Source organism: Carassius gibelio, chromosome B7 (assembly GCF_023724105.1).
Source record: "Carassius gibelio isolate Cgi1373 ecotype wild population from Czech Republic chromosome B7, carGib1.2-hapl.c, whole genome shotgun sequence".
In the NCBI taxonomy this organism is placed as follows: domain Eukaryota; kingdom Metazoa; phylum Chordata; class Actinopteri; order Cypriniformes; family Cyprinidae; genus Carassius; species Carassius gibelio.
In genome coordinates, this window is record NC_068402.1 from 22,590,715 (window position 1) to 22,616,711 (window position 25,997).

General features: G+C 36.1%; 4 protein-coding genes across 5 annotated transcripts in view; 3 read left to right on the forward strand and 1 right to left on the reverse strand.

The window, feature by feature from the left end:
• LOC127961692 (protein BEAN1-like) overlaps positions 1-8,017 on the forward strand; it is a 79,057-nt gene extending 71,040 nt beyond the window's left edge. Inside the window, exon 6 of the mRNA XM_052560922.1 lies at positions 2,759-8,017. Within this exon, the coding sequence (XP_052416882.1) occupies positions 2,759-3,128 (370 nt within the window). The 3' untranslated portion in view covers positions 3,129-8,017. The remainder of the gene's footprint in view (positions 1-2,758) is intronic.
• A 2,811-nt stretch (positions 8,018-10,828) lies between these two features.
• Positions 10,829-14,555, forward strand: LOC127961689 (uncharacterized). Its single transcript, XM_052560918.1, has 2 exons — positions 10,829-11,580; positions 12,256-14,555. Exons 1-2 carry the CDS (start codon positions 11,245-11,247, stop codon positions 13,507-13,509), a joined length of 1,590 nt encoding a protein of 529 aa, XP_052416878.1. The 5' UTR covers positions 10,829-11,244; the 3' UTR covers positions 13,510-14,555.
• On the reverse strand, positions 14,553-19,626 carry LOC127961697 (thymidine kinase 2, mitochondrial-like). Of its 2 annotated transcripts, XR_008154490.1 has the most exons (11): positions 19,363-19,626; positions 19,223-19,260; positions 19,023-19,097; positions 18,862-18,915; positions 18,653-18,742; positions 16,212-16,285; positions 15,856-15,944; positions 15,648-15,727; positions 15,326-15,406; positions 14,991-15,206; positions 14,553-14,708 (listed from the first exon to the last, which is right to left on the reverse strand). XR_008154490.1 is itself a non-coding variant. In XM_052560929.1 (10 exons), the coding sequence occupies exons 1-10, from the start codon at positions 19,514-19,516 to the stop codon at positions 15,123-15,125; spliced, it is 819 nt and encodes a 272-aa protein (XP_052416889.1). In that variant the 5' UTR covers positions 19,517-19,626; the 3' UTR covers positions 14,553-15,122. The 2 variants fall into 2 exon arrangements, 1 of the variants encoding a protein (XP_052416889.1); XM_052560929.1 differs by having other exon boundaries at positions 14,553-15,206.
• Positions 19,627-21,912: 2,286 nt separating this feature from the next.
• LOC127961703 (CKLF-like MARVEL transmembrane domain-containing protein 3) lies at positions 21,913-25,578 on the forward strand. Its single transcript, XM_052560934.1, has 5 exons — positions 21,913-22,296; positions 22,965-23,120; positions 23,358-23,453; positions 23,607-23,721; positions 24,631-25,578. Exons 1-5 carry the CDS (start codon positions 22,180-22,182, stop codon positions 24,663-24,665), a joined length of 519 nt encoding a protein of 172 aa, XP_052416894.1. The 5' UTR covers positions 21,913-22,179; the 3' UTR covers positions 24,666-25,578.
• The last annotated feature ends 419 nt before the right edge of the window (positions 25,579-25,997 follow it).

Below are 25,997 nucleotides of genomic sequence, written 5' to 3' on the forward strand. Positions count from 1 at the left end.
AATAGTTCACAGTATTACTGCTTTTGCTTTATTTTGGATCAAATAAATACACACTTGCTGAGCAGAAGAGAATTCTTTAAAAAAAAAAAAAAACTTTAAATCAATCTAACTGTATTTAAAACAATTCCGAAATATAATTTCAATTTTCAAACATGTTGTGACTCTAAATTAACTAAATTAATTGCAATCTGCTACACTGACATGCTTTTACTTTTATTTACTTTACTTTTTTTTTTTAAATAACCTTGACTTTTATTATTATTATTTATTAAATTGTTTTTGCTATTATGCACCAATAATAAATGTAACATTTACACAAATGTATCTTTTTAAATCTATTTTTGGTTGATAACTTCAGCTGCTTGATGTATCAGCAGCCTCTAATTTCAGCCAACAAGAAATGCAGAGGCAAAAATAAAGAATGACCCTCAAGCACCACAGATGTTATTCAGAGTCCACATGAAGAGGCGTTTCTCGTGTTCATGATGTGGTACGATTACCATCATGACATGAGAAGACAGAGAAGCTTTAGGAGAATGAAACTACATTGATTTCATCTGAACCATTTTTTGGTGTTTACTTGCTCCTTTAATGGCTCAGTCATGCTTTGCCATTTTCCCTGGTATCATCACCTCTTCCAGTTGAGCAGGTGGTGTGTTAATTAGCCCTCATCACCTCACTGAAGCCTGACGGAGGAGGAGAGGGAGTGGATCTCTGAGTATACGGAAGACCTTTTGATACAGCTGCTGCTGATAGATCAGTTTATTATAATATATATAATACAAACTACAGTTCAAAATTATTTTATAGCAGTTCATTAGTCTGCTTCACTCGGGAGCATGTATATATATATATATATATATATATATATATATATATATATATATATATATATATATATATATATATATATATATATATATATATATATATATTCTTATTATTTGTAATTTATATTTATTTTCTTAACTTGAAACCTACAAAATTTGGTTCAAAGCAGTGATAGGCGGGGTTCCCAAAAGTGTCATGATCCCTCAGAAATCATTCTAATATGCTGACCTGCTGCTCAGGAAATGTGTCTCATTATTGTCAGTTTTGAAAACAATTGTGGGGCTTATTTATTTATTTATTTATTTTATTTTTTTTGTGGAAACCATGATTTAGAAAACAGCTTTTTCAGGATTCTTTAATGAATGAATAAATGAAATAAATAGCATTTATTTGAATGTTTATTATTATTACAAATGTATTTACTGTATGTCTTGATACATTTAATCCATCCTTGCTAAATAACAGTATTGATTTTTTTTTCACCTTACTTTACTTATCTGCACATCTTTTATATGTAGACAAAAAATAGATGTGTCTATATGAGATCTTTGTGCCCACCGTGCCCATCTCTTGTGTAAGCCTGAGGTGGCAGCCTAAAACTAATTCTAGTTTAGTTTCCGCTCTCACGGACAGCCTGATATGGTTAACCATACCCAGATCCAATTACCCTGCTGCTATTCGCTCTCACACTCTGTGCTCTTCACACACTGAGGTCAGAGACATAAGACTGCTTCACTTTACTGGAAGTGCCCATGAACCTGGTTAATGTAGTTCACCTCACACACTCACACACACACACACACACACACAAAACTCACTTTACTGGAAGTGCCCATGATATAGTTCACCTCACACACACACACACACACACAAAATTCACCTTCACACAAACAAGGAGGCCATTTCAGTCTCTTTGTCTCTCTTTTTGTTTGTTTTTCTCTTGGATGGACACATCAGGCTTTAAATCTGATGTGCCTCACTGGAGCTTCATTTGCCGTGCAGCAGGATAACGCACAGAGAAACTGAAATTGGCAATTTAGTGTTGTGGGAAGGAACGAAAAGAGAATCAAATGTCAGTTATACTGAGAGTTAGAATGTATATTTACATTCTTACTATGTAAATATACTGTATTTAGAAACCTCATTCATAAATATGTCATTAAAAATTACAATACTATCATAAATCTGATACTTCTGGTAAATCTTGGGAACTTGAAGTGTATAGGATTGTAGAAGTCTAAAATGTCTTCAAATTATTATTTGTCTTGGCTACATTTGTTTTTCTCAACTTAATCAACTTTAAAAGATATTTTTTAATAGAGACCCCTAACCCCTTTGAGACTGGGTGGCTGGGGTCCAAGAAAATCTAAATACTTTACTTAAGCTTTCAAAGGTGTTAAATATTAAATATGCACAACATGATTTAATCTTGTATATATATATATATATATATATATATATATATATATATATATATATATATATATATATATATATATATATATATATATATATATATACTACAGTATATTTTAGATGTAATATTTTTCTTATAATATTTTAATAATTTTTGTGTATGTTTTATAATGACAGTATAAAAGTAAATTATTTAATTCTGGAAACACCACGTTGTCTTTATAATATCAAACTATATTGTTTTCCTATACAGAATATAGATATTTAGTAAGGAGATAATCATATTTCAGGGTTCTTAGCATAAATAAATATTATGCCCTCTAGTGGCCATAAAATGTAACCTACCATGACATACCATGACGTATGTGCTATCCTAAAAGAAGACCTGCGGATTTTAAACTGTAGTATAGAATATTGCTAAATACATAAATTGCATAATATTGTTGAAATGTTATTTGAAATCAGATGAATATATAATAAATATATATTTCACAACTGTCTTTTCTTTCAGTTATGATGAGTGTGTGGGACAAGGGACACAGATATATGTTCCTGCGGACGATCCGCCCCCCTACTCCCTCACAGACCCGTGCCTGGAGCATCCCACCACACACCGTCACAGAGAGATGGTGGATCTGCTCGCTGGTGCGTCCTGGGTGTCAGCAAGTGGCTCTTCTCATTACCCAAACAGACCACAGGACTTCAGGCTCCAGCCAATCGCCTCCATCTCTTTGTCAGCCTTACCTTTAGATGAGGCGCCCCCATACGAGGCAGTAGTGAGTGAACAAAACCACCCTCTTCCTCTGATGCCCCTGGATCTGCTCAAACACACTACGGCAGACAGCAGTCCACAGGACAGTGTTTCCCACACGATCCTGTAATGCGGGTCTCTCCTGCACACTCATACGTCACTGTACCAAACCAGCTTGGAGAGGGACTCTGTTGTGTGGCTGGGGCCTTCTGAATCGAGAGCTGAAACTGACACCTGCAGGAGCCCATAATTACCTCTCACTTCAGCCGACACAGACACTGCACCTCCTGTTTTCTGTGACACAGAGGGAGCTGCCATGAGAGCACAGGGCTATCGACCACTTTTTTGTGCGAAACCTCACCTTGTCTTTTGCTTATAGTGTAATAAGATGTCAATGTTTTTCTTCTTTTACTGGTAGACTGATAGATGATTTCACAAGCGCCAATTTCAGCATCCATTGAAGTTTGCCCTTCTGGATGTCGGAAAAGAACAGAAAGCCTCTCAATAAACCTGGGGCCGTAACAGAAAAATGTACTAGTGCTGTCAAATGATTCATCGCATCCAAAATAAACATTTTTGTTTGCATAATATACGTGTGTGTTCTGTGTATATTTATTATGTATATATAAATACACACACATACGGTATATATTTTGAAAAATATTTACGTCTATATACATTTATTATTAATATTATAAAAATATTTAATATATAAACAAAACTTATTTTTCTGAAATATAAACATGCATGTGTGTGTATTTATACAGTATGTACATAATAAATTACACCGTCCATATGCATATATTATGTAAACAAAAACTTTTATTTTGGATGCGACTAATCGTGATTAATCATTTGACAGCGCTAATATTCACATAGGAATAGACATCTGTCTTTCTTTTTAGTGTTAAAATGTGTGTTCCTGCATGAGTGACTGAGTATTTCCAACAGTATTTCTGTTACAACTTTCCTGTTTTTTGTTTTTTTGTTTTCTGCTTTCTTTCTTTAAAATTTTGGATTGGTTTTAACTACACTAGTAAACATTTGAAGCGGATCAAAACCTTTTGTCAAAGTTGTCTTAAAGCCTAAAACCAGAATGTGTTCTTATCTTCGAATAACTTTGATTAACCTTTTTGATTCACTTCAGATGTTGACTACTATATTTACGTTTTGTAAACTGAAAGTTTTTTTTAAGATGATATTTTGTAAATTTAATAACTAGCAAAGAGGAGAAATTATTACCTTTAATAGAAATTTGAATGTCATCAGAAAATCAATATGCTTTTAATCCATACTTTTCATTTCTTTTCTCCTTCACATCAGTGGTTCTCAACCAGAGGGCCAGGGCCCACTAGGGATCTAAACCAACCTTCATGATATGTCTTAATATGATTTCAATTTTGTTATATTAACATTATCTTAAAAGAATATTTCTCTAAAAAAAATTTAATTTGCTTAAAAATGACAAACCCTCAGAACATCCAGAATGTAGATGAGTGTGTCTTCATCTGAACAGATTTTGAGAAATTTAGCATCACATCACTTGTTCACCAAGGATCCTCTACAGTGAATGGGTGCCGCCAGAATGAGAGTCCAAACAGCTGATAAAAACATCACAATAATCCACAAGTAATCAACGTGACTCCAGGCCATCAGTTAACATCTTGTAAATATTGTCTTGGACAAAGGTTGAGAACCACTGTTTTACATCTATTTCATAGATCACTGTGATGTATTTAGATTTCCTTCTGTTTGCAGAGACTACTGTTTTCCTCAAGTCTCAAATGCACCTGAAGATCTTATTAGGAGAACAGTAGATGTGTGACAAGTGATATCAAGCTTAATAGATACAACAATACAAACTATAGTTAGAAAGGGCTTTAGGGAACTTTAGGGAACCAAAGGGTGTAAAACAACTGTTCTCCTAAACTGCATTGATGCTGTGTACATTAGAACATAAGAGCTGAGACTGGTAACCAAGTAGCTCAACTGCAAAGCCATTGTAGCATTGACGTCAATATGAAATAAAACATAAGATAGTTCTTGCTGGACACATGCTGTGCTTCCAAAACATTTATGTATTAGATTTGTTTCTGTTTTTGGTCGAACATTGCCCACTTTATTCATTGTAACACAGTGGCTTCGCCACATGCATGTTTCTAATATACAATGTGCCTATTAATCCACGACTGTTAGATTAACATGCTAAAGTGAAGAAAATTTCATTCCAAAACACATATATACATACAGTCACCTAAAGGATTATTAGGTGCACCTGTTCAATTTCTCATTAATGCAATTATCCAATCAACCAATCACGTGACAGTTGCTTCAATGCACTTAGGGGTGTGGTCCTGGTCAAGACAATCTCCTGAACTCCAAACTGAATGTCAGAATGCAAAAGAAAGGTGATTTAAGCAATTTTGAGGGTGGCATGGTTCTTGGTGCCACACGGGCCAGTCTGATTATTTCACAATCTGCTCAGTTATTGGAATTTTCACGCACAACCATTTCTAGGGTTTACTGTGACTGAAATAAACACTCGTTACAACAGAGGTATGCAGCAAAGCATTTGTGAAGCCACAACACGCACAACCTTGAGGCGGATGGGCTACAACAGCAGAAGACCCCACCAGGTACCACTCATCTCCACTACAAATAGGAAAAAGAGGCTACAATTTGCATGAGCTCACCAAAATTGGACAGCTGAAGACTGGAAAAATGTTGCCTGGTCTGATGAGTCTGGATTTCTGTTGAGACATTCAGATGGTAGAGTCAGAATTTGGCGTAAACAGAATGAGAACATGGATCCATCATGCCTTGTTACCACTGTGCAGGCTGCTGGTGGTGGTGTAATGGTCTGGGGGTTGTTTTCTTGGCACACTTTAAGCCCCTTAGTGCCAATTGGGCATTGTTTAAATGCCACGGCCTACCTGATTATTGTTTCTGACCATGTCCATCCCTTTATGACCACCATGTACCCATCCTCTGATGGCTACTTCCAGCAGGATAATGCACCAGGTCACAAAGCTCGAATCATTTCAAATTGGTTTCTTGAACATGACAATGAGTTCACTGTACTAAAATGGCCCCCACAGTCACCAGATCTCAACCCAATAGAGCATCTTTGGGATGAGGTGGAACGGGGGCTTCGTGCCCTGGATGTGCTTCCCACAAATCTCCATCAACTGCAAGATGCTATCCTATCAATATGGGCCAACATTTCTAAAGAATGCTTTCAGCACCTTGTTGAATCAATGCCACATAGAATTAAGACAGTTCTGAAGGTGGAAGGGGGTCAAACACAGTATTAGTATGGTGTTCCTATTAATCCTTTAGGTTAGTGTATATTTATTTATATATTTAAAAGCTGCCCAGAAATGACACTGCATGACACCTCACCTCTATTCTCGCCACTTTCCCTCAGCACGAAAGTAAATACTTACAGAAAAGAGGGTCTATAAGGGATTTTTACATTGAATTTGATGCATGAATGTGTTTCTTTTGTAGTGAAAAGCAGCACAAAGCAGAAATGAATATTTAATGGCCCACTATTATTTATTTATTGTACTTTGGATGGATGGACTCATGTTACAGTACTTTTGACTTCCACCAATGTTTAGTTAAAAAGTTTATACTCATCACATTAAGAAGAAAAGCTACTTTTCCAGTAATAACACATCTGAAGTAGCATTACAAGGTCATTTTGTAGATGTCGAGTCTGTCTCTTTCTGCACATATAGCTCTGTAAAGATGTGAGCTGTATCGGTCAACACCTTAGATGAAGAAATGGTCCAGATGTTCTATGATGTAATGAGTAGAGGTGGGTTAGCTGCTGCCACCACACTGTAATAATATTAATAATCTGTAAACCCTCGAGTCTAATGGAATAGTTCACCCAAATATGAACATTTGCAGAGAATGTACCCTTACACCATCCAAGATGTAGATAGTTTGTTTCTTCATCGGAACAGATATGGAGAAATTTAGCATTACATAATTTGCTTACCAATGAATGGGTGTAAAACATCACAATAATCCACAAGTTATCAACATGACTCCAGTACATAAAATAACTATATTGTGATGTGAAAAGCTGCGCATTTGTAAGAAAGATTTCAAGGCATTGTAACTTTAAACTGTCTCATCTGTCCAAAACATAATAATACTGAAAAAGTCATTTTACATCAAAATCCACTAACATATTTGTTTAGAACTGTTTTGGTTCGTTTACAGACTTGACTACTTTTTTCACTGAAAGCAATAGTATAGATAGAGGACTCATATTTTAGTCAGAAGCAAGAGTCTGAAGTAAAAAAAATGTTTTATATAAGAATTTGTTTATTACAAGCGCAGCTTTTTGCTTCACAGGGTTGATCAACTGGAGTTGTGTTGATGCTGAATTTCTTCAAATCTTTTCTGATAAAGTAACATCCTCAGGCCATCCAATATGTAGCTGAATTTGAGTATTTTCAGTAGTTTTTCATTTTGGGATAAAGTATTCCTCTCATTCACACTTGTTAGCAAGACTGTAACCAGTCTGTGTGCGTAAAGATAAAATAAAGTTCAAATAAACACATGCGGTACAGATTTAGAGGAATATTGCCAAATTCTCAAAGAAGATCTGTTTCCCATTTGTCACATAGTATTTATTTTTCTGGGTTTTGTGAATTTTAGCTTCATCTAGTGAGTTGATATTGAGGAAATTCACTTTTAACTGTCTTACATTTGTGTGCTAAACTATTTTGCCAGTTTCTTTAGACCACACGGATATGTTTCTCGCAAGAGAATAGCACCATAGCATTGAAACCCATTGTAAATGTTGACTTACATTTAATGAAATCATGGCAAATGTGTCTGAAATCTCTGTTCAATATGTTGTGGTCGGTTGTCCAAAGTGATAATGCTGTTTCATATAGCTGCAGATCCTGATGTATGTTTTGTATTAGAGTCTTTATTCCTTTACCACTGTATCCTCTGAATAAATAATAAATTAAAAAAACACAAGGCTTCTATCTATATCAAGATGTCCATCTTTTAATCCTTTCTGGGAGAATTCTTAAATAATACGTTTCGAAAAACAGACTGATAGCAGATTTTGTTTCACTGCTGCCAAGTTGCAGAGAATGTTGTGCTGTTTAGTAACAGATGTTAATTGTACACTAAAAGCTTCCAGATGGACAGAATATTTCCTGAACCATTTTGCTCATTGACTCCTGTCATTCATAATGCATCGTGAGCCTCTCGCTAACACTGATATGGATATTCATCTCTCTCCTGTCTGTTTACATGGTGGGCTCAAAGAAAGTCTCCTGAACAGATGGCCTGTGCCATAGCTCTGCCCTTAATTAGCCTCTTATCCCAGAGCTCCTCTTCTATTAAACTATACCAGAGGAATGCTCATTTCATCCAGAGCTGACACGCATGCTGATACACACACTAACTACCTTACAGAAGTACAAGTCCAACTATTTGAAACCATTTAAGGTTAGTTTGCACATGAATGAGACACTTCTAATTAATGTGGATTTCACCATCTGACTATTTTCAGGCCAGATAAAAAGAGATTCCTCCGATTTTACATTGTATAGTTCCTGTTATTCTCTAGAACCAGCAACTCTTTATTTGGTGACATAAGTGCTTATTACATTTTGTGCATTTTATGAACCTGTAATATGAATATTTACATAGTCTACTGTATAGTTTGTAGGATACATTTGGATACATTATAGGTTAATTGCCATGTGTCATGTTACACTGAGTTCAATGTTGATATTGTTCTGTTCCGAACAGGAGCGGGGTGACCGTCGGCCTGCTCGTTCATCATCAAAGAAAAAGTGTCAGATAAAGTGACGTTTAAAGTCGATAAAAGCGGGAGCTAATGCAATCTATTTTGTTCACAAGAAAGCGAAACTGCTGTATATGGCCCGCAATGTCTTTAGGACGACCCGATGGATCATTTTAAACTCGGGTGATCAATTTTTAAATATTTAAAATGTCACTTAAAAGATTGCTTTCAGTTTATAATGTTAATACTATCTCCATCCAGGAGAGGTCGCTATAGCTATTAGCTTAACTGCATACGTTTGATAGTTAATACAATCTTAAAACAAATCACATTAAATATAGCCTGCTTTAATTTCCTTTATTAAAAAATAAATTTAGTAAGACAATGTTAAAGGCGTGTGGACCACTGATCTATATTATAGATCAGTGGTGTGAACGTGGATTAGTAATCTGGCCCCTTGGTATAAAGGCCCTCATCACTATCAAAGTTGCCCCTGCTATAGAGCATGCAGCCTATGAGCACTATATTCAATCCCCAGGACATCCCTAGTCCAAACATTCACTGCTATACCCCGCATTATCTGACATGAATATTCCATTCATTCATAAAGAGACAGCAGCAATTCGGTATACTTTTATGATCTAGGCCTACTGAGTTTGAAAATAGAGTTCATGAAATTGGCTACAAGGTGATAACTGATAAGTCTGATTAACATTACACACACACACACACACACAGAGAGAGAGAGAGAGAGAGAGAGAGATGTGAATACTCAATTAAAAAAGAAATTCTATTGTTTCTAGGTTTCTAGATTGTAGGTTTATGCTTATTATTGTCATATCATACATGTTGCATTGTGCTCTTTCCATTGATTTCAAGTATTTTAGTTCATACAATAATACATTTATTTCAATCCCCTACTGAAAAAAAGAAGAAAACAACACATTATCTGTAATGGTTTTACTGGTTATAATGAAATTGTTTTTGTTTTAATGGAAACTGTAATGGTGCCTGTTGGTCTCTGAAGTTAATTGCTAAATCGTAAATGTAATATGTCCCAAAACACACTACAGGAAACCATTATTTAATAGTTTTAATGGTTTAAAGTTTATGGTTTGTAGTGGCATTTGTAGTGGAAATCATTCACATTTCTGTGATGGTTTCTATTGTTTTTGTCAGCAGGGTCACCATAGATTCTGTGATGTTATCTGCCATAAATGCTGTAATATTGTGAAATAGTAGCGACTGTTTGTAGGTGGTGGGCCTATTTGGGAGAAAATCCAGGGCCGTTTTTCACTCCCAGTCCGTCCCTATTCTGAACATAATGTTACTGGCACTGGTTTATAAATGTCATGTATTCATGATGGCACAGCTTGATTTTCAGCGGCTATAGCTCCAGTCATAGTGTCACATGATCCTTCAGAAATAATTCTAATGCTGTTTTGGTGCTCAAGAAACATTTGTTATAACGCTCAGTGCTGAAAAGAGTTGTATGGTTTAATATTTTGACTTGTTTAGGATTCTTTGATGAATAGAAGTTATAGAAGGTTTAAAAGAACCGCTTGAAACAGCATCTCGCCTCATCTATTAGCCTACTGTAAGAGATCAGTCATGGAGACAGCACAATCTCTAGCTCATTGAATCCCATGACTCATTTCCTTTATTACACTCTGATCTTGTAAAAAAAAAATAATAATAATAATAATAATAAAATAAAAATAAACAAATAGGTAAGGGTAGGGTGGTTATCAGATTGTAAGGTATTTTGATATTATTGAACCGAATATTTACTATTTCATATGCCACGTATTTACACAAGAATACTTAAAATATTCCACAACACACATTTTCTAGTTTAAAAGCTGGATTTCCCTTAGGGGTACGCAATTCAGAGATCAGGTATTTCCCTTTCTGACATCACTCCAAAACGTGTTTGACGTGCGTAAGCATCTTTTTTTGTGATTACGTCGCCCTCTTCTGGACACTTATGATCATTACATACTTATTTTCAGCGCTAGAGGTCAGTAATGTTTCCTTCTTTCAAAGGAAGAATAACAATGGTGAAATATAGGTAGCCTGCAACCGTTTCTCAGACAAATCATTGACAAATTAATCCCCATGGTATAATTTAGTGTACTTATACATGTATATATATATTTCAGGTGTCTCTTGAGGCTGAGATGAATGATAATGATAATAATATTACGTCGCTGATGCCTACAGGACCGTTTCGCTTGTTGGTTATGGACATCTATGGAAATGTAAGCCTTTTATTAACGTAAAACCAGTCGGTTATTAAACTACGATAAGAATACGTGTATATTCGATGTTCTTCCGTATTTGCGTCGTTTGCGATACCTGCACATTCATCATCATCATCATCGCTCCCATTTGCATACGGTCTACTTTCGCTTCCTCATACGGGAGTTGATCAACTTGATCACTTTCTGTCACAACCATGACCAACAGCGTCGACGATCAAACGCCTGTTTCGCGAAAAGAGGTGTTAGTTAAGTATTTACAGTATTACGACAAAGTAAGTTGTGAAGGCAGTGTGAGCGTGTGCTCGGAGACGCATGTGACGGATGAAGCCAGGCGCGTGCTGCTGCTGGCGGAGGACGAGCCACGGAAGAGACTCGACGCGCAGCGCTTCTACGAGACTCTCTACAAGTGCGCGCAGTACAGAGACGGCCACAGACGGGTCCAAGACTTCAGAAGAGCTGCCGAGTTACTGGAGATGTTCTGTGTCAACCTCTTTTTGTTTCCATGGAAGAAAGAGATTAAAACCTTAAAGGTAAATAAAAGCCGCTGGTCTGTCCAGATGATGATAATTGATGAGAAGTTAAACCGGCCTCTTCTGGTCTCCTGCCCTGTTTTATTATGGTTTCAGAAGAGTTTGGGGAACTTTTCATTTGTTCAGATCAGATGTGAGATCAGCTAGATCATCAACAAGATACTGGAAGGCCAAATAAAACCAGCAAACTCATGTTTATTAATTAATTCATTATTATTATTATTATTATTATTATTATAAGCAGTGGTGATATCACTGATTTCCTTGAATTCTCATGTTCTGTTTGAGGTTTAAAAGACCCCGGGGACTTTGATGACCACATAATTTTAACACCTATAAAGTTAATACAAAACGATTTTGATGAGCTGATTATGCTAAAAAGTGTAAGCGGTTTTGCCTGATCTGTTTATTATAATCCTTTGAAGGATTTTGAGTAATTATCAATTTTTTAGACCAGATTTGACATCAGCTAGTTCAATATAACTTTGCTAAGATTCTTTAAGCTCAGCAGAGTCTGAAGGCAGTAATAATAACTGGTTGCAGTATAGTACCACATTAGGGCACAAGGTTTCTTTATTTCAAAAGTGAAAAAAGAAACCTGACATATTCTAAAATACTATACGGTTTAATATAATAAACAATTAATCAGGACTGTTTTTCCTCCTGTTCTCTCAGACATTTACAGGACACTTTGTCTATTACATCAAGCCAGTATTGCCTTTTGCCAGAAGTATTCTTCAGACGATTGGATACAGCATGGAAACAGACACGGAGTATAGACTGTCAGACAGTTTTGATCCTGACCAGGCCAAGTGCATGGGATTCGACCTTTTCCTTGCCAGGTTAGAGTGCGAGTATCTTCTGGAGCTCATGAACCAGAGATCACATGTGGAGTGTCTAGAGATCATCCGAATGAGAGCTGCTCCTCTGACCTTCAGCGCTGGAGAAGTCGTTTCAGAACCCATCAATGGCACCTGTAATCTAAACGAGGATGTCTTTAAGGATGATGGGCACGTTGAAGGTGGCTCTCTGGTAAATCCAGAGGAAGAGGAACAACAGGAGTCACTTAAAAGTCACGACCCTCTTGATCAGGAAGTCGACAAGTCTCAAAATGCTTCCATCTCTGACGTCGAAAGGCCGTCCAACTCATTTATGACTGATGACAAGTCTATCTTAGAGATGCGGGAGAACTACCCAGACCTTGCCATCCGACAAAAGCCCATTTTCCGAAAGTCTCAGAGACATGTGCAGCCTCTCAAGGCCCAGGAGTGGGCTGGATCCAGGGGCCACAATGCGGGCCTGTTCCACGAGGCCAGCGCTGACATGAGTGGCCCCCAGTCGATAGCCATACACACTGAGACCTTGCCAGGTCAAAGAAAACTACACATCGCAAATGCTCCTGTAGAAGCCCAGCCCTCAGATGACAAACCATTGGTTCTTCAAGTCGGGAAGCTCCTGCAAGGACGCAGCCGTGAAGGCTCGACAGAAGACTGCCTGGCTGAGCTCACTGAGCAAATGGGAAAAATGCACATGAAGGGACTCAGTGCAGATGAACCTCTTAAATACCCCATAGAGGAGACCGCACAGGCCCAGTCATGCAGTGGACCCAGTGATGTCATCACAGCTCCACCCACAAAACCACCAGATGGCATGAGCCTGCCCATCCTGTGCAGCCCATCCCAGGAGCCTGTCTGCAACATCACAGGTTGTGGGAGCTGTGCTGGGTCTGATGGCGTTCATGCACAGGACAACCGTGTTAGAGAGCCTCCTCAGTCAGTCTACATCCATAGTCCACTGAGCGTGTGTACACCAGTGTTTGGACCACCGACTGACCACAGTCAGACTGCCGATGAGGGCTCAAATGGATGCAAGAGTCCCACACCTCCGCAACCGGAAGACGACCTAGTCCAAACATACGTGGTGATTTAGAGACACGAAGCATTCCTGTTTCTTCCTTATCCCTGGCAGAGATTTTAAAGTGTTCTGAAGTGTGGTAGTGCACCAAAAATGTCTTTGTGCCAGTCATTATGTGCAAAGCCTTTTCATTGATAGAGTTTCTTGTTAATGGATGAGCTTTGGTATGTAAAGAGTTCATGAAGGTGACAGGAGGAGAGTTTATGAATGTCTGTGCTCTTTGTCTTTTTATTATTATTGTTTTGTTTTTTTTTAAGTGAAGGAAGGTTTCTTGCTGCTATAATTTCCATGAATCTGCTTGGGTCAAAATGATTATTAGAGCTTGATTTTCTAGGTACTGTGCCTTATGAAATGTAGAGACAGATAAATGTGCACCCGTCTTAATGGACCATTTGTTCTGCTGGGGTGTCTAACCTAGGATTAATCGGGTTATATAAGTGCTACAAAATAGTGTTTGGGGCTTCATTTATAAAATGTGCATATGTACAGACTTGATCGAAGTGATTTGATCTTAGGGCCAAAATTCATGCCAACGTTAAGATTTATAAAAAATGGTCTTTGACGTGGAAAAGTGCTTTGTGCCATGCCAGGTTATAAGAAGGTGTACTGATTAATGCAGATCTAAAAATGATTGTCATTGATCATTCTCAAGTAAAGAATATGGACGTTGATTGATGCACTTTAATATGCGAATGACATTAAGGGTCGTTTACAAAACAGAGAACTAAATTCAAGATCTTTTATTATTTATAGGTTCACATCTGTGAGAGGAGTGCGCATGCTTTTTGTGTGTACAGTCAGTTCTGTGAATCACATGTACGCACATTTGAGAAACAATCTTAGATCAAATGTAGGTTTTTAGTTTTTACGGAACATTTTAGAAATGAGGCCCCTGGTCCATCTAGATTATACTGCCTGTTAATTTAAAGGAATACGGTGCAAACAATTTTTTAAAATCTTTTTTCAGTCTTTTCGTGCCATTATTACTGATGTTACAGTGCAGCACGCCAGAGTTATGTGACTGTAAATTACAATGTAATAAAATCCCTATTTTTAAATCATTTTTTTCAGTTTATTTAAAACAATGCCTTATGCATTATAAATTACACTGGTCACGGTAACACCTTCAGTAACACAAACTGACCACAGTACCTGTATTTGATCGTGACACTGTCTCACAAGAATCGCAAGAAGACCCTAGAAGAATGACTTCACTGTAAAAAACAAAGACAATCACATCCAGTATATTCGCACAGTCTGGAATTGACATTATGAATTTAAAATGTCTACAGACAAAAAAAAAAAGAAAAAAAAAAAAAGAAAGAAAAAATGGAAATGGAAAGTGCAGTAGTTTTAGCTGATATGGAATGATTCCATAAACAAGACTATAAATAAAAAGACTATTTCTCTTGTTAAGTGCTCAAACAAGTTTACAAAGACTGCAAATACAAATAAAAAAAATAACGATCATAAAAGTCAGCATTTAAATAAAATACCTATCATATGAACTAATATCCCAATCCTACTATGTAAATCAACTGTCCACTGCAGGAGGAATGTTTGTAAACCCAGTTTCGAATCGTCTTTTGAGTGCTGAGATCTGATCATCGTGGTCTCTGATCATTCACTTAACAATGTGCCATAAGTATCTTCTCTCTGTTCTCCTCATACTGATGCAGCATCTTCTTAAGATCATGATCTGCTGGGATTACCTGCCCACCAAGTGAAGGCACAAATTACTCCCAGATAGTGCTTGGGTGATTATAGAATATCACAATAGATAGCATATGATGCAGGCTTTTAAAACTGATGACTATTGGCAGAAACTCACCAGAACTGGAGCAGGAACCTCAAACGACTTGTGATGAATGAGCCAGTCCTCATAGAGCTTATGGATTGATTCTAGGTATTCCTAAAGGGTAAACATCACATAAAGTGTTACCCCTTTCAAAATATACAACAAAAATGAGTAATGATTGTAATCTAGCCTTCTGATAATATGAAAAGTGAAGTCATCTCTAAGCTGAAACGTAAGTTGTGGCTGCCATTTGCTCAGCAGAGTTACAGAACCTATTTTGGGTTGTTTCAGATTTGTTGCATTTCAGTACAGATTTCCATGCACAGCGGTTCACTAGAACTCAACAACAGCTCACCAGTGGAATAACCTTCTCTTCCTCTCTGCACCTCTGCTTTAGTCTCTCGTAACAGGTCTGTGGAGAAGTCTGCAGGTAAACTATAAAACCCAATGAGCAGATGCAGGAGATGGGTTAGGAACATTACACCAATAACACTTACTTGGCATTATTACTTTTTACAATCAACGTGCAATGTTGCAATGCAATATAGAAACATTTGCCATACCAATAAGATCCACAGGAATAGCAATATTCTTTATGATCCACTCAAACCATTCACTTAAAACAGCAAAGTCCACCTCGGGCATTTTTCCACTGTCGACCAAATAGAATTAGTAAACATTTAATAATCAGTAAACTTTGAGGTTACACTTTATTTAATGGTTTCTTTGATATAGTGCAATAAAACAATACTGAGCAATATTAATTAACCTGTAAGGTTATTTGCATGTAATTATGCATAATTTACTGTTATTGCTATAGTAAGTGCATTTAATGTTTAAGAAGGAAACCGAAATAAAGGGTCCATTTATGTCCAATAGTAGGCAGGTAAAGCTCTTTCAGCTTTATAAGAAAATGTACCTTTTATAAAGATTTTCCACAAAAATGTACTTTGCACTGTAAATAGATCTTTCCATCATTCTGATTGGTGCTGACTGTGGCGACAGAAAGAAAAACAACATTTTATTGCAGTCATGATTCGCATTCCATTTCCTCTGTTCAGTGTTCACAGAAGACAGATCATTTCTGTACTGCAGAACATAAACAGATACATGTAAAAAAACTCAATAAAACTGACTATAGGGACGTGAAAAAGGACTGAAAAAATTCAGGGTGGGAGGAATATTTTACAAAAATGTGTGTTCACTTGCAAAACCAGTTGAGTTTGGACAAACACTTCCTGTTTACAGCTTGTTAGTTTGTGGTTCATACAGCTCGTACGTTCACAATGGAGCGGCTCATAGAGTTTCATTTTAAACTTGAACTCAAGTTCAAATACATTCAGCTGCTTCTGGTTTAAGTCACGGTTTTGGGATATTCTCAAATGCTTAATGTGGCTTAATGTACTATATCAGTAACATTGGAGGCCCAATTCTGTATTAGGCCTTATAAATGCTATTAATACTAATAACAACTGTAATATTAATAACCTTATTAAAAGCATTACTATCAGTAAAGCAGATCGCCATAATGCTATGTTTCTACCCCAAAGACAATGCTTGAAGCTAATGGATGAAGATGGTATAAAACCAAAATATGGTACACAGTTTATTAAATGAAATATGGCATATTATGCACAGGAAAGCAGATAAGCCCAGAATAGCTACAAACAAAATTGAAAGCAAACAAAGTATGAGCTTATGTACCGCTCTCATTCAGCATAAATCTAAATGTTTCCATGTTCGCAATGTATTTGAAGCTAAACCATTTATTTATTAAATAAACTGGACTGTGTCCAAAAAAAAATAAAATAATAATAATCCAATGCTCACACTGTGCGGCACAGACTATAATACAGATTATTTAAATTGACTGTAACATTTTATCTGTATTGGTGATTATGTGACAAATTTTAATAATGAACAGGTCACGGTGTTTGCATTGAATATGTGCGCATGAGACACCGGAGCGATCAAATCGCTGAAACATAAAATAGCTACTCCGTCAATTACATTAGGGCAAAATTTATGTTAGCAGTTTGAAGATTCAATAATAAGAAAGATTATTGGATACATTTTATAAACCGAACACTGTTACGTTCTTACTGCATTTCATTCTGGAACCTATAATGCAATTTTCCCTGAATATCCAAAAGACTGCAAATGTGACAGATTTTATATAATTATGTATTATATAAAGGCAATATTAAGTGTACATTTTACATTTTAAATGTAGCCTACATTTTAAACACAATACTGTAAATAGTTTGTATTTTAAAACGAAATAATAGTTCCAAGGAAATCAGTATTGATTAACAACCCTTTCATAACTGCAAACATTTGCTTCATTACTGAATGAATGAATGAATGAATGAATGAATGCTCTGTTCATTAGGCAGTGACTTGGTGCCACCTACTGGCGATTTTAGTTTTGAATCTACAAGTATCACCTTTGATTCTTGTATATTGCCTCAATGGAAAAGGTGTGACTGTGGTCTAACTGTAGAAATGTTAGTGTAAATGCCCCAGGGGTGCGCAACTGTAAAAGATTTGAGAACCACTGGCTTATCCCTTGTTATTTTTGACTGTATGTGTGGTTTATGAAGTAAACATTTGTTGAGTATTTTAACATAATTTTTGATTGTGTTGAATAAAAAATCTAAACTGTGGTGGGTCCGACATACCCACGAACACTGGCTCAGTAACAAAAATATGAACACCACACAAGGTTAATGGATCACTGCGTTGATTGCCTGTAGTATATTTTTTATAAAATATAAAAAATGGGCTTTTTATATCACTGCCTTCTTATATTAAGCCACGTTAAGTGCTATTTTCTATGGGAAAGAAAAATATTATCATGCAATTCAGTTCATATGGGCTCATCTGCTTGCATGTACACAAAATATTTGTAATAATATCTATAGCCTATCTGGGCTTACATGCTTTCATGTATAATTTAATAATAAACTGTATACTGAATTCAACCTTTTCTTACCACTGTCTGAGTCCATTAATTAAGTTAATGTCCCAAAACCGTACCTTGATAAGCATGCACTGACTATTTTGTCCAAGTTCAAATTAAACTCTATGAGGTGCTCCATTGTGAATGAATGGAGCTGTATGAGCCACTACAATCTGTAAAGTAAACAGGAAGTGTTTGTCCAAACTCAACTGGTTTTGTGAGAAAACACAAATATCTTTGCGAGGGAACGCAAATATCTTTGAAAGGGAACTCAAAGGTTTTGCGAGAGAAGGCAAAAAACTGAAAAATATTTATTCCTCCCACTCCAAATCTTTCCACTCACTCTGATTTTTTCCACCACCATGTCCCTTTAGGGGCTCCGTAGGACTTATACATGCCATTGGCAAGACATGGCGATCCAGCATGGTCAGCTGGACATATGTCTGAAGAGTGAGTCCCCATCTGGATGGGTCCTGGTACATCAGTCCCTGTGGAAGAATAAAATACATTTATATAATCAAATATTAAATAAAATGCACAATTCAGAAGGATCAAAAAGAAAAAAAACATATATCATAACCATAATAATGAGCGACTTGGTCCCTACCAATGGATTGCATCCTTGTACATTTCTCCATTTAGACATAGGCTCTGTTAGCACCTACAACACAAGACAGCTGTCTATTAAACACATGAATATGAATTGTGGTAGTGAAATTTCAGGTACCGCGAGAAATATTATTATTTATTACACATTTACTGTATTACCTCAATGTCACTGGTTTTGCTGAAGTATTCCAGACATGTTGTCTTTCCACTTGCAATATTTCCCTCTATCCAAATCTTAACAAAATTGAATGCAAATTTCAAAACAACAAGACAACCCATACACATATTTAACAATATTATGTTCACGGTCTTCTCAGCCATGTAATTCATCCAAAAACATGCTGTAGTGTTCAACTCACCGCTGATTTCTTCTCCCCGCCGTTTCTAACCAGTTTCCCTTGAGAAGAAGAAGACAGCATCATGAAACCTTTTTCAGATTCAGCAGCAGATCTCTAGGACAACAAGCTTAAACTTGAACGGAAGCTGGTGCATGTCTTACTGTGATTCACAGAAGTGCTGCTCCGCGAAAGTGCGATGAAACGCTTTCCCAACGAAGGCGCTCGTCGTCGGGCAAATACATGTGTTGACAAAGCTTTGTGTGAATACAGAGGTACGACAACACGACAAAACTCTTTTAAGAAGTTAATAACCATCTCGTGTGTTTCATCGACGTCTAGTCTCTACATATAACGTTACAAATATACAAGCGTGATGAACTCATCATAATGCGCAAAACTTACAGTGTTACGTGCAACACCAATGACCGACAAAAACATGTCAAAATAAAAGCCACAATTTTAACTCGTCATTCAAATATTCGTAAGATGTATAATGATGTGATTATTTCAAAATAAGACTTTATTATCATTATTATTATTATTATTATTATTATTATTATTATTATTATTATTATTATTATTATTATTATTATTTACATTTAGTCATTTTGCAGACGTGTTAATTATTATTCAGAAATGTGGGAAGTATTATTATTAAATATTGCAGCTTAAAGGCTTTTTCATTGTAGTATGTTTTTAAGGTAAATATTGCAATAACAAGGGGGAGGGAGTGGCTCCCTTGCAATTATTATATTAATAGTTGACCTTGTTTGTTTGTATTTTGTTATTCATGGAAACATGATGATCTCAGATGATCTATAACAAAACTCATTTGAAAGGCCAAATTAATGAAATGGCGTGACAAAACCAAAAGGTGTTATTGCTTCATATTGTATGTTTGGCACAACAGAATAGATTACATCGACTATAAAATAATTTGTGATTAATGAAAGAGTTAAACACGACAATGACTTTTATTTTGATTGACATGACTATTTTCCAAGTAGATCCCTTTGACCATGAACAGCCTGATTCAGAATCATGCTATTCAGATACCAGCTACTGTAATATACTATGCTTAAGAGAGTATTTTATAGTTTATCACTTTATAATTTGCCGTCACTTTACAAAATTATAAGTGCAAGGCAGAAATATTATCCTCAGATTTGAGTTCTTAAAAAGTTAAATGGCTGAATGTAAAGGCTTCCATGAACAGAGAATCAGACTGCACTGCTTAAAACTGTGTTGAGTTCAACTGCCAAAAAAAGTACATAAAGTCATTTCCTGAGACCAAAAAGAAACACTTACTCAGGAAGTAATGTGTTGAGATCCACAAGCTGTGTTATGATAACATCTGGTCATCTTAATAAAATTCTTACTAAAATCCCTTTAAAAAAACGATATGTCTTTCTTTCTTTATTTTTTATTTCAGGTGTGTGTTTTTGTGGATTTTGTGTGTTATACAGTGGCATCTATATTTAGGCCGACCTACACTGCAGCGACATGCATGGAGTTTTTCATCACACTTGTTTTTTTATTTTCTTCTACTCTACCTACTGAAACTCTACAAGATGATAACTTTCTTCTTCTGGCCACTTATTGTAAGACCATTAATGTAATGTGCATGACTAAATTAATACACTATTTCTCACAGAACTATGTGTAACACCACCAATACCAGCAACTGCAGCTTTGCAAACAGAACTATTGGTAATGTCGTTTTGCTCTCACAGGATGTGTTCAGCTCGTTGTTTGCAGCTGCACTGATGTGTATTCTTAGCCTGGTGGCAGTTTCCACATACACAGTGAAGGGCACACTGAGCGGAGGGGTGAGAAGGTATACGTCCTCCATTCCTGGAACTATGGCTCTCTTTATCTTTTTAAGCACTATGCAGTGCTTAAATCTTTCATACTTTTAAAAAACTATTACACCCTTGTGAATGCTCATTGTGAAAGACCCAAACATTATGATGACACAACGTTTCTCACTATGGAGTCTTTTGGTTGACAGATTGTGGTCTTTGTGGCTGCAGCCTTGTGGTCCTTAGGTGGCTATATCCTTTAAAAATCACATTCAACAAGCCAAGAACCACCACAGAGCTATGCAGGACCATTTCTCTCATTTAGCAAATTATTTTTTAATAATCAAAATGTGATTCAAAAAAATACATATTATATCGTATTTTTTTTTTTTTTTTTAATTTGTTTGATCTTCAGAAATGCAGAGAGGCTATTGCTCATTTGGATAGGCTACATAAGTGTGCAAAAGGATGAAACCACAAATCATCATCCCTCAAAATTAATTCCTCCAGAATCTGGGGATCATTGTCTCAACATTAACACTGACTGATTTTGTTTTCTTATTTCAAAAAGTAAAATAGCACTTTGTCTCAAAGATTGTTGTTATCCAGAGTTATTATTCTAATTTGGGGTTGATTTGACACCAGAATTAACAATTCATTCCATGTTCAATATGCTATGTGATGCATTAAACATATTCCCAAATATTTACATTGAGTGCATGCAAGTTATTGCATTCATGACTTATCCCTGAACTCAAGTTTTTTTATATTCTGAAAACTTTAGTATCTGTTATTATGAACAAAAAAAGTTAAGAAGTATCAAAAACCTTAATTCTGTTATTTTGAACGATAAAGGGGTCTTCAAGACAGGGTGAACTGAAATCTGTCGAGTCGTGCAGATGGAAGTTATATGCAGTTGTTGCACGGGTATATTTGCTGTCACTGTGTCCCGTGAGAGATGTATCGCCAACATTCTCTGTTCACTTATTAACGGTCTCCAGATTTCGGGAATGCAGATGTTGCTCTTTTGTGTGCTTCGTTTCCGCACTGTCATTATTTCCGTTTCCACTCCGTGGAAAGTTATGCCGATTTGCGAATAGTAGCTGTTTCACAGCGGAGAGTAGGAGCATCGCAGTGAACTTTATTCGGGAACGGAAGAGTTTCTTCGGCGGGATCATGGGGGACATCGAGGCTCCGGAGAATAACCAATCACGACAGACCATAATCCATTCTCTTCTCCCGAGTAAAGAATTCATCACCTCCCGAAAAGGACTGCTGCTGCTCGGTGAAGTGGTATGCTTTTCGGCTTTACCATGTTGAATCCATTCATAATAGTTTTTAAGTCATTGTTTTGAGGTCTGTTATGTCCGCTAAAAGTTATTGTTAGAAGTTTTTTTTTTTTTTTTTTTTTTTTGTATCTGGATGCAGCTACTTTATACAGAAATGCAACCTAAATGGCATGACATTATTATTATTATTTTAGTTTATTTTTCTTATCAATCTGTTTTGCACTGGTTATTTTTAGCAATATAAGTAAAAACTTTTCTTATTCATCTGAAGGGGGCGTTTTTTATCAAGGCTAGTGACTTTCTTGCACCTCTCATATTTTCCACACACACACACACACACACACACACACACAAACACACACACACACACACACGTATGTTTTTTTATGGTTTAGGGACTCTCCATAGGATATATATATATATATATATATATATATATATTTTTTTTTTTTTTTTTTTTCTGTGTGTGTGTGTGTGTGTGTATAATTACAGTTCAGACAAAGAAATGACCAGTTGTTTCTTCTCTGTCAATACAAGTTTCCAAGAAGTCAAAGCATCAACATCTTTGAATGGTCTTGTGCACTCACCTTGTCACTCATTTTCAGCAATGAACAAAATAATGAAGAACAATAATTAATGAAAAATGTGTCCTTATGTATCCTGTCCCCTCAGGTGATGTCGTTTATCAGTTTTGTGTGCTTTGCTGCTTCGACAGCAGCTGCCTTCGTCACAGCTCCCCTGATAGAGTGCTTGGCCGCCCTCTTCTTGCTGTTTGCTTATTCTAAAAAGTTCAATGAGAGATTTAAGGGCTTTCACTGGCCCCTCATGGTAAGTTTTCAGACCTATATTTACATTTACATTTAATCATTTAGCAGACGTTTTTATCCAAAGCAACTTACTAATGAGAACAATAGAAGCAGTCAGGTCAACAAGAGAACAACAACAGAATACAAGTGCCATGACAAGTCTCAGTTAGTCTAGTACTGTGCTGGAACTTCAGCATTTGTCCATGAATACCAGTTCTGTCTTTATTTCCTCAAATCACCATGCTGTTGTTTCATCAAGGACTTCCTGCGCTGTGTCAGTGCTTCCATCATCTTTTTCATCATCTCTATAATATCTGTGTCAAAATATGTGGATGGAGCCTCAAAGGCCGCTGGGGTAGGCTCACATCACTTCAGTCAAATTCTCTTTTATTGGCGCTGTCAGTGACAGCACTGTTTATTTTAGTTTTTCAGTTATACAACATGTGACTTCTGTGCTGTTTGCACTGGTTTCATGTGTCTCTGTTTTTCTTTCTCTTTCACGTCTTAGGTCTTTGGCTTCATTACTACAATATTCTTTGCCCTGGACTTTTATTTCATTTTTAATGAACTGGCCAACTTCCTCAAGGGAGGTGATTCCAGTGAAGAGCCACCAAACACACAAGGTATCTACACTGGGTTCTTATTCACTACCATTCAAACGTTTGGGGTTAGTAAGAATGAATTATCTTTTCTTTTTTCTTTTTTTCTTTTTTTAAGAAATTAATACTTTTATTCAGCAATAATTAAATAAATTGACAGTAAATGAGCATAAAGACATTTATATTTTTACAAAAAAAGATTTATATTTCAAATAAATGCTGTTATTTTGAACTTTCTATTCATCAAAGAATCCTGAAAAAGGTTATATTGCAGTTTCCACACAAATATTAAGCATCACATCTGTTTTCAGAATTAGTAATAAAACAAAAAGCTTTTTCAGTGTCAAATCAGCATATTAGAATGATTTCTAAAGGATCGTGTGACACTGAAGACTGAAGGAAAGACTGCTGCTAATTCAGCTTTGAACACAGGAGTACATACAACTGTAAAACAGTTATGTTATATTGTTATATTTTACAATTCCAAACTTCTAAACAGTTATGCAACTACTGAGATGTGAAAATACTCTTTCTCACTCTCTCTCTCTCTCTCTCTCTCTCTCTCTCTCTCTCCCCCTTTCCTGGAGTTTCATTTACATGATACATGCATGTACAAGCTTTCCACATCCACAAAAACTAGACAGGAAGTTAAAGGTGACGTGGTTTTTAGGAAGTGTGGTTTCATAACTTCATAAATAGTTATCCATAGTGTAGCTTTTATTCTAGTTACTGTGAGTGACCGGGCAGAACTCCTGGAGTATCATCAAAGTCCATTTTATAGTCTTTGGTATCATTTAAATGTATGATTTAGCTCTCACTATAAGAACTGTCATGCATAGTCATGTGCATTAAACTTCCCCATCTCACTTATCTCTTTCCTGTCGATATTTAGAGGCTCTTTCTTCCAGAATAACACATGTTTCTTCCTCACAGATGATGACTATGACTCTGACTTTGACTCTGACTAAAGCTGTGATGTGTGACCACTACAGTGCCTGATGACCAAAACAGACTTTGGTATAACCTTATATTGTTTGTTTGAAATTTTGGGTATGCTTTTTGTCAGTGGAATAAAGCAGTCTATTTCAAATGTAACATCACAGAATAGAAGCTATAGAGTTTTCAATAATCTTTGTATATAAACGCGTCCATGCAATCTCCAAAATTTTCCCTAAGCTGTGAATTATTCCAGTGACAGCCTCACATCAGTCAAGCTTCATGTTTATACTGCTTCTTTCAGCTTAGGTCTACTTTTAATATGATTGTGTGTGTGGTCACTTTCAGGTCAGATTCTACAGTATGTACGAGTTTTTTATTTATTTATGTTTCTGTACTTTGGGAGCTGTGTTTGTGTGTTTACTAATTAGAACTATTCTGAGATGATATTTCCTGATAATTAGTTATTTTAAATTCTCCTTTAAAAAATGATGCATTATTGGTGATGAAGCCCTGTATTGGGAATAATAATATGTCTTAATGTTTAATGTTTTGTAGCAATAAAATAAGTTTACATCATGTATGAAATTAGCAGGTGGTTGGCTGGCCACAGTCACCTGTCTTATTTCCACAGGTCTACACATTGGTCCAAGTCTTTTAATGCTGAAGTAAAACCAATGTCTTGCCAAAGTACTGCAAAAAAAAACAAAAAAAAAAACTGATTTTGTCTTATTTTGCTCACCTAGAGATGTACTGTTCTTGCAATGCTACTGAACCTGTATTATAAAGGTGAGCTTCAGCGGTTTACTCTAGGATTCTCAGGCATGTTGCATGTACAGTAACCACGTGTAAACCATCTTCTAGTGGTTCTATGAAGATGCGTTAAGGACTCTTTAGGAAAAATGCACTGTCAGATTGCCACATCAATAAATCATTTTGGTGCAATTTTGTTAATATTGTTTATTTTTTAGCAAATGAAGCAAATTTGCCAGCAAATGCTAAATGTCAGGAGCCAAATGTGTTAGAGCTTGTTAGTGATATGTGGTGTAAGATTGAATGTACAGTGTTTTACGATCACTGGGACACATTTCTCCACACTTGATCAAGGTCACTTTTCAAAACTCGTCACAGTTCTCCTTGCCAACTTTCATTGACACAGCAGTTCATTTCACATCCAAAATGTGCTCCAATGAACAAAACATGAAATAGATGTTTTTAATTTGAGTTTCATTACACATTTTTCTTTTGTAACATTTCTTTAAAAATATATTTGCAATATATTATAGTTACATTGTCTAATTAGTTGCAACCATTTGAATAGATACAATTGAAATTGAAAGACCTGTGCATGTGTTCAGCTACAA